Source organism: Phalangium opilio, unplaced genomic scaffold (assembly GCF_054372755.1).
Source record: "Phalangium opilio isolate 3A_F unplaced genomic scaffold, DU_Popi_V2 ptg000025l_1, whole genome shotgun sequence".
Classification (NCBI taxonomy): Eukaryota; Metazoa; Arthropoda; class Arachnida; order Opiliones; family Phalangiidae; genus Phalangium; species Phalangium opilio.
The window spans coordinates 529701-538216 of NW_028324156.1; the positions used below are offsets into that span (position 1 = coordinate 529701).

General features: G+C 37.1%; 1 protein-coding gene across 5 annotated transcripts in view; it reads left to right on the top strand.

The window, feature by feature from the left end:
- Positions 1 to 99: 99 nt before the first annotated feature.
- PRL-1 (protein-tyrosine phosphatase 4A family member PRL-1) overlaps positions 100 to 8516 on the top strand; it is a 38012-nt gene continuing 29595 nt past the window's right edge. Inside the window, exons 1-4 of one of the 5 annotated variants that reach the window (XM_089868933.1) lie at positions 123 to 296; positions 783 to 1588; positions 3346 to 3551; positions 4237 to 5725. In XM_089868933.1, coding sequence (XP_089725059.1) covers positions 1379 to 1588; positions 3346 to 3551; positions 4237 to 4255 — 435 coding nt within the window. In that variant the 5' untranslated portion in view covers positions 123 to 296; positions 783 to 1378 and the 3' untranslated portion in view covers positions 4256 to 5725. Of the gene's footprint in view, positions 297 to 782; positions 1589 to 3345; positions 3552 to 4236; positions 7902 to 8516 lie in introns of those variants that run through there. The other 4 variants (XM_089868932.1, XR_016383390.1, XM_089868931.1 and 1 more) reach the window with 4 other exon arrangements.

Consider the following 8516-nt stretch of genomic DNA (forward strand, 5'->3'; position numbering starts at 1 on the left):
GTCGTCTGCATCTTCGAATGCATTTATTTATTAGCTTATTTAAGTGTTGACGTCACATAGCCACGGCCACGAGGGAAAGTTATTCGACGAGAGAGGGAAGAAGCTTTATGGAAGGCGTGGCCACACCCTATACTTCGATCGTGTTTTTTAATCTCGACGATTGTCGCGCGGCCATTTTTAGAAAATTATCATCGGGGAAAAAGGTTCTACTTCGAGTGGAGGTGTCTGTCTTCGTCGCCAGAATCGGCATCCTGTCCGGATTATTTTGGGTTTTTCAAATGAGAATCGTAACAGCGGTAAGTATTTTATTTAAATACCTAGTATTCGTTTAAATCTTTCCTTTAACACGCGTAATTATTAATATATAAACTCCCGTTTGACGTAACCTTCGTACCGATACTGTCCCTGGGAAGTTGAGACCGAGGCTTAGTAATTTGTGATGTGAAATTGTTAGTGAATCTCTCCGCGAGGATTATTCATTGGGATGTGGTCGGGCAATATTGCATCAAGGGCGAATAAATTTTTTTACGTTTCGAGTCTTAAATTAATCAAAATTAGTTAAAATAAGTTTAATTTAGCCTTTCGGTTCATTGATGCGGGTTGTTTATTGGTTTTAAGTAGGTTAAACATTTAGTAAAGGGATTTTTGTTAACCCCGTTACGTAGGATGGCAAATCATGTACTGTATTTGTATTAACTCCTACGTTACGTTTACTGTTAGAAATAGTATTTGGGTTTATTATCTGACCTAAAATTGTTCGTAAAATTTAATATCTATTATAGTTGACAGAAGAAATCAGTGATTCTTTGATGGAGCACCTGTCGGCGAGCGGGGAGTACTGCAGGGCTCAGCACAAATAAACATTGTCTAGCTTAGATACGATTAAAAAAAAAGAAGAAATTTTTAATTTTTCCTCAAAACGAGTTTGTATATATTTTTTGAAACAAAAAAAACAAAAAAAATCGAGGCATTCTCTCGATATAAAAGTCCATCAGGATCAAGCCGGACTTTCATCTACAAATCTCGCTTTCAAATGGGATAAACTAAAACGAAAAAGTTCTCGCGTTTTTCTACAAAGTAAAAAAACTCAAAACTAAACGGGATTCAAAACAATCTCGTTGGATTTAAGTGAAACGAAACGAAAGACAAACGTTAACGCCTACGAAAGAAAACAAAAAAAAAAAACAAAAAAACTCTAGTTATTTTTCTACGTATTTTATAATTTTTTCGGGCAAATTGACTCTTTGGAACAAATAGTTTTATTTCTATCGGACTTTAAAAAAATACTCTTTGTTTGGCTGCATCTTAATCGGACAAAAGGAATATACTCTCTCTCTCTCTCTCTCTCTGAATCGGATTAGCCTCGTTGCTCGTTTAAATGAGCACAATGAAGCAGAAGACAATGAGGCTGGGACCGTCCGAAATCACCTTTAAAAACATGCGTTTCCTAATTATGGATCGACCCACCGACGCCACAATTCCCACCTTTCTAGAGGAATTAAAATCAAGGAATGTGACGGATGTGGTGCGAGTGTGCGAGGCCACTTACAAAACAGACTTGCTAGAGAAACAAGGCATCAAAGTACTCGTAAGTATTGTCATCCCTACTTTAACACGATTCTTACAGAACATGGATAGGTCAGGGATTTGGGAAATGGGTTAAAACTTAGCCAGGGATTTGTAGTTTCTTCCTTAAAAAGTCAGGGATAGGTCAGGGATTTCGTTTGGTATATCAAACCATGATTGCGTCGAGCAATGCTAAATATGGACTGCAGGTTTAATTATGAAGTGGGCTCTGATAAACGCCTTAAAATAGTCAGGGATTTAAAGTTGTTTTCCTGAAAAGTCAGGGATAGGTCAGGGATTTCGTTTGGTATAGCAAACCATGATTGCTTCGAGCAATTCTCAATATGGACCAGGCCAGGTGTAATTATGAAGTGGGCTCTGATAAACGCCTTAAAATAGTCAGGGATTTAAAGTTGTTTTCCTGAAAAGTCAGGGATAGGTCAGGGATTTCGTTTGGTATATCAAACCATGATTGCTTCGAGCAATTCTCAATATGGACCAGGCCAGGTGTAATTATGAAGTGGGCTCTGATAAACGCCTTAAAATAGTCAGGGATTTAAAGTTGTTTTCCTGAAAAGTCAGGAATAGGTCAGGGATTTCGTTTGATATAGCGAACCATGAATGCTTCGATCAATCATCAATGCTAAATTTGGGCCAGGTGTAATTACAGGGTTCGTACGGAACCTGGATAAGTCAGGGATATGAAAATTAGGGGAAAATGTCAGGGATAAGTCAGGGATTTAAAATATTTTCCTAAAAAGTCATAGATATGTCAGGGATTTCGTTTGGTGTATCAAACCATGCTTCGACCAATGCTAAATATGAGCCTGGTGTGATGAAGTGGGCTCTGGTAAACACCTTAAAATGGTCAGGGATATTGCCAAAAATTGGTCAGGGATAACCTGGAAAAGTCAGGGATTTTCTATGTAAAAATTTCGTACGAACCCTGATTATTATGAAGTAGGCTCTGATGAACACCTTAAAATGGTCAGGGATTTAAAGTTTCTTCCTGAAACGTCAGGGGTTTCGTTTGGTATATCAAACCATGATTGCTTCGAGCAATTCTAAATATGGGCCCAGGTGTAATTATGAAGTGGACTCTGATAAACATCTTAAAATGGTCAGGGATATATCTTTCAACACTTGGTCGGGGATAAGCTGGAACGGTCGGGGGTAAGCTGGAACGGTCGGGGGTAAGCTGGAACGGTCGGGGGTAAGCTGGAACGGTCGGGGGTAAGCTGGAACGGTCGGGGGTAAGCTGGAACGGTCGGGGGTAAGCTGGAACGGTCGGGGGTAAGCTGGAACGGTCGGGGATAAGCTGGAACGGTCGGGGATAAGCTGGAACGGTCGGGGATAAGCTGGAACGGTCGGGGATAAGCTGGAACGGTCGGGGATAAGCTGGAACGGTCGGGGATAAGCTGGAACGGTCGGGGATAAGCTGGAACGGTCGGGGATAAGCTGGAACGGTCGGGGATAAGCTGGAACGGTCGGGGATAAGCTGGAACGGTCGGGGATACGCTGGAACGGTCGGGGATACGCTGGAACGGTCGGGGATACGCTGGAACGGTCGGGGATACGCTGGAACGGTCGGGGATACGCTGGAACGGTCGGGGATACGCTGGAACGGTCGGGGATACGCTGGAACGGTCGGGGATACGCTGGAACGGTCGGGGATACGCTGGAACGGTCGGAGATTTTCAATATAAAAATTTCATCCGAACCCTATTTAAAAATCCCGCGAGGAAGGTTTTTATATTGTTGTCCGCTTTCATTAAACAGGATTGGCAGTTTGATGATGGGTCTCCTCCTCCTGGAAAAGTGGTAGAAGATTGGTTTGAGCTGTTACGTAATCGTTTTCGCGAAGACCCCGAGTGTTGCGTGGCGGTTCATTGCGTGGCTGGTTTGGGTCGCGCCCCCGTTCTCGTTGCTCTGGCTCTCATTGAACTGGGAATGAAGTACGAGGACGCCGTTGAACTCATCAGAGAGTGAGTACAAGCCTTTGTTTTTTATGTGTGCATTCCAGAGTTTGAGTAAATGTCAGTTTGTTTCCCGGCTTTGACCTTATGAAGGTCTATGGGGGCAAATAACATGAGCTATTACATTGCAATCAGCTTATTGTGTTATTGCATGTTTTTCACTTTGGTTGTTGACTTGTTAATGTTTAGTTAGGGTTGAGAATTGAAGATTGCGTTGGATATTAGCATAAGTTTATAAGTGATATGTTCCTACCATAAGTTTGACCCTACCTATACGATTCGTAATGCTACTGAGAGACTTACAGCTCGAGCTAGTTCTAGTAGAACGACAAGCGAGAAGTACTACACTCGGAGGTTAATTAGTTTTGCAGGACTTCCATCTAGGTCCTATTTAGTCTGTATTACTAAGCCTTTGACAGCGCCAAAACCAGGCCTCCCTCGCTTTACCTCGAATCTATGACCTACCTCCTTTCACTTCATGACAAGCTCCAGTTTCTAAGTTACCAGTGACAAACTTATGGAATGAACATATCTTGTGAACTTAAGATATTAGGCTAGTTATTGTTGTTTTTTTTTTTTTTTCAATCGCATTGACGTTTTAAGTTTGATTTTGTGGTGGTTAAACGCATACGCACTTTGGTGTTTGCTAATTGATAGAAATACCCCCCCCCCCGTTTCTTTAATTGCGCTTCAGGGTTGCCGGTAATTTGTGAGATAATTTAGAGTTGAAACTAAATTGAACAGAAAACTTTTAAGCTATTCAGTCTGTTTTGTAGATAGTGGTTGAATTGCACACGTCATAAATGACTGTCAACGCTTATTTGCACACTTGTTATTCCATAGTAGTTTCGCGTTGACGTTGCTTGGTTTATAAGTTGCAAACCCACAGATGTTTTTCAATTTGAACTTATATTAAAATCATAAGTTTATAAGATATGTATGACACTACCTATACTTCGTAATGCTAAAGACTTACACCTCGAGCTAGTTCGAGAACGACACGCGAAACTTTTTGTAGTCCATCTACCTATTTAGTCTGTAATAAGACTTTGTCAGCGCCAAAACCAGAATCTATGACCTACCTCATTCACTTCATGACCAGTGACAAACTTATCTTATGGAAGGAACATATCTTATGAACTTATGATTAAACGTGTATACGCACTTTGGTGTTTGTTTGCCAATTCCGCAGTAGTTTCTCAAGAAACACTCGCCCTGACATTCAGTTTTGCTTTTGACTCCTTTTGAGAGTTTTGGTTTGGTTGTTTACATTCACATCTGGTTGGCATTGTTTGCAAGTAATTTTTGGCACTGAATTATAGTTTCATTGGCGCCGCTTTCCCCCCCCCCCCCGAATCCAATCCAAAATCCAAATGCTACGTTTTAAACAGGGTTCATACAAACCTGGAAAAATGAGGGAAATAAATAGTTGACAAAAACCTCAGGGAAATTTCGAATTTTTAGTAAATACTAAAATTCAGGGAAATCAGGGAAATTTGCGTCAAACAGGGACTGAGTAATTAAGCAAAATGTTCATAAAAACATACCCTCCATAGGATTAACATTACACTAAACTTTGGAGGCTCATAACTCTGGTTATATTAGAGATACGGTTATGTCCTTTAAGTATGTTATAGTCCCATTTATCCCCCATCCAACCATACTAAAAAACAGGGGCTACGACAAACAGGGGCCGAATAATTAAGGAAAATGTTCATAAACGTACCCTCCATAGGATTAACATTACACTATACTTTGGAGGCTCGTAACTCTGGTTACATTAGAGATACGGGGATGCCCTTTGATTATGTAATAGTCATATTTGCCATATTTGCCCCCCCCCTCCTTCGTTAACATTTGCTCCATAGGATACTCCATATACGTGAAAAACCTGGAAAATTCAGGGAAGTATATGGGGAAAAACCTGGAAATCTCAGGGAAATTTGTTTTCCAAAAGTTGTATGAACCCTGTTAAATATATTTGCGGTTATATTAAGAAGGGATTATTTCATTTTTTCTCTTCCACTCTCTCTCTCTCTCTCTCTCTCTCTCTCTCTCTCTCTCTTTCTCTCTTCGTTAAATGGCGACATTTAGGAAGCGTCGTGGTGCCATTAACGCTAAACAACTTTCCTATCTGGAAAAGTACCGTCCGAAATCCAGGCTTAAGATCAAGAACGGCCAAAAACAGTGCTGCATACAGTGAACACACTTTATTGTTGTGGTTTATTTCACTACTTCTTCTTGTTCTTATACTTCTATTACTATTTCTCCCCCCCCCCTGACTTTTCTTCTATCGTTGATATTTATTTTTGTCAACTAACTTTTGGTGATTTAACCCTTTCTTCTATACTATATTAAGTTGCGTTACGTAACAAAAGGGAAAAGGGAAAAAGGGGGATGGGACAAAACAAAACTGGCAGACGCTCAACGGTAACACTTTGATTAGAAATCGCTAATTAAAGTTTGAGATGGATGTAAAGTATTATAACTTAATTAATTAATTTTTGGTAATGAGGGAAAAGAGTGGGGGTATCCCCCCCCCTAAGCTTATAATTAATCCTTTTTCCGTTTTTCAATCGTTTAAACGCAAACAAAACGTTTTAGTGACGTCATGAAATTAAAATTAAATATTTTGAACGTAGCCGTAGATTTTTTTTCTAGTGTTTTAGGTAATTAGTTAGGAATTTATTTTTTTTTGTCTAGGCCCGAAATAATAATTATAATTATATAAAAAAAAGATTATGTTAATTAATTAATTAATTAATTAATTCGCGGGGTTTAATTTTAAACTACCCCCCCCCCCACCCATATTAGGATGAATTGTAAATTTTTTGATTTATTTGTTTTGCCAGTAATTATAGTTAATTAATTGAAGTCAAATGAGTTTGTTTCGTTTTTTTTTAATTAATTTTAATTAATTTGGGCAGCCAATCTAGAAGGGATAGAAATTAATTAATTTTTTTTTAAATCATTCCAATTTATTTTAATTAGAATTAGGCAATGTTTTTTGGCATTTAAGATTAAGGTTCTACGGAGTTTTTTTAGTGACAGGTATTGATTGGGCTGAATTAAAATTGTCACCGCAGTATTGTCCGGGTTTAACACCGCGTTAATTTAAATTTTAATTTTAGTATTAGCCTTTCTTTAAACGTTTATATTATTAATCTAGTTTGGCACCCATCCGTATTTAATTATTATTATTCAATCAGTTTAATTAATTAATTAAGTTGTTTTTTTAATGTAATATAACCAGAATATAATTAATTAATTATAATAGAATATTTTAGATTTGATTATTCAGTTCTAAATTAAAATTTAAAAAAAATAAACCTTAATTAATCGCACGCAATCTTAGAAAGAACCAATTTCTTTTAATTGGTGTTAAGAAATTAGAGTTCGTTTCAAGGTTGCGACGAAAATATAGAATAATAATATTTTTTTTTTTAGTTAGGAAATAATAGAAATAGAGTAATGGCATCTCCCTGCCTTTGACTGTATTACGCTCTATGGGTAATTATAATGGAGTGCCAATACTTTATTTAAAAATATTTTAGGAAAAATCGAGACCCTCTCCCCCCCCCCCTCCATAATAGAGTTTATTTTAAAAATAATAATAATATCAATTAGCCCGCGCCGTTAATTTTGGGGGGTTTATTAATGAATGAAATAGCCCGCCCCAAAATGTAAAAATAAAGGAATACAAAATATATTTGGTGTTTTTGGCTTGGTAAACAAACAAACTGAAACAAACAAACACAAATGATGCTAAGCGAATAAACATAAACTAATCACTAAAAAGAAAAAAAATAAATTATATAAATGGTCGTAACAATATGCAAATTAAATAGAAATAAATAGCTAATTTAAATTAATTTAAATGAGATTTATAATAAATATATTCGGCCAATTTTAATTTCTCATCAGTTTCATCTTTTTTTTTTTACGTGATTAAAAAGATCCTCTATTTTGGCGTGACGTCACGTCAACCGCCATTTTTCCAAATACTAAAATTACGCCCGCCATTTTTCTTTTTTTTTGTGATTTTTCACTGAAAAACAAATTTGGACCACGTGCCACGAAAACTTTTAGTATAAATGCGCCTTTTCCTATCCCAAAGATTAATAAGAAAAAAATCGAAAAAAGGGGTGTTTCTTTTTTTGTCAAAAAAAAAAAGGTTGATTCTGATGGACTTTATATAATAAAAAAAATAAACGTAAATTTTTCAAGAAACAAACAAACAAAAAACCCAGAAATATAAAATGAAAGCAAAAATTGATTTTAAATACAATTTTCAGTGATCGTAACAATGTAATAATCGTCGTATTTTAATAAAAATAACGCGTTAGATTGATCACTTAATTAATTGACTAGTACTTTATTTAAATCCCCAATTAGTTTAAGCAGAAGTATATAATACTTATCTTCTTTGAGAGAAGTGTACCACCACAATGCGGCCAGTCAAGACAATCAAGGTTTGTGCAGAATTTATTGCTGGGGATTTAGTAAATACTAAACAGTTATAGAATTTACCCTAAGGTGCGATGCGCATCTGAAGTTTCGGGGTTGCCAAGGGTCAGGGAAAACCTGGAAAAGTCGGGGAATTTAAAAATGGGTTGGAAAAGGTCAGGGAATTTTAAAAATTTCCGCAAAGTCAGGGAATTTGATTTTAGTGGGTAAAATTTCTGGGAATAAGTTTATATTGAAAGAGTATTGAAAGTTTCTCCGCATCCTCTCTTAATGCTCTCTAAAAAAATCGTTAAAATGTTTCTTAATCATTTTGGTGCAACAAATACATTGGAAAACTTAATGTAGAGAGTTTATTTAATTATTAGAACTTAAAACGTGCTGTAAACATTTACACTTTAGGTCAGGGAAAATCTAAGAAAAAGGTCAGGCAAAACCTGGGAAAGTCAGGGGAATTTGGTTCTGAAAATTCCGTGGCAACCCTGCCCTGAGTTTGATGAGCAGGAGATC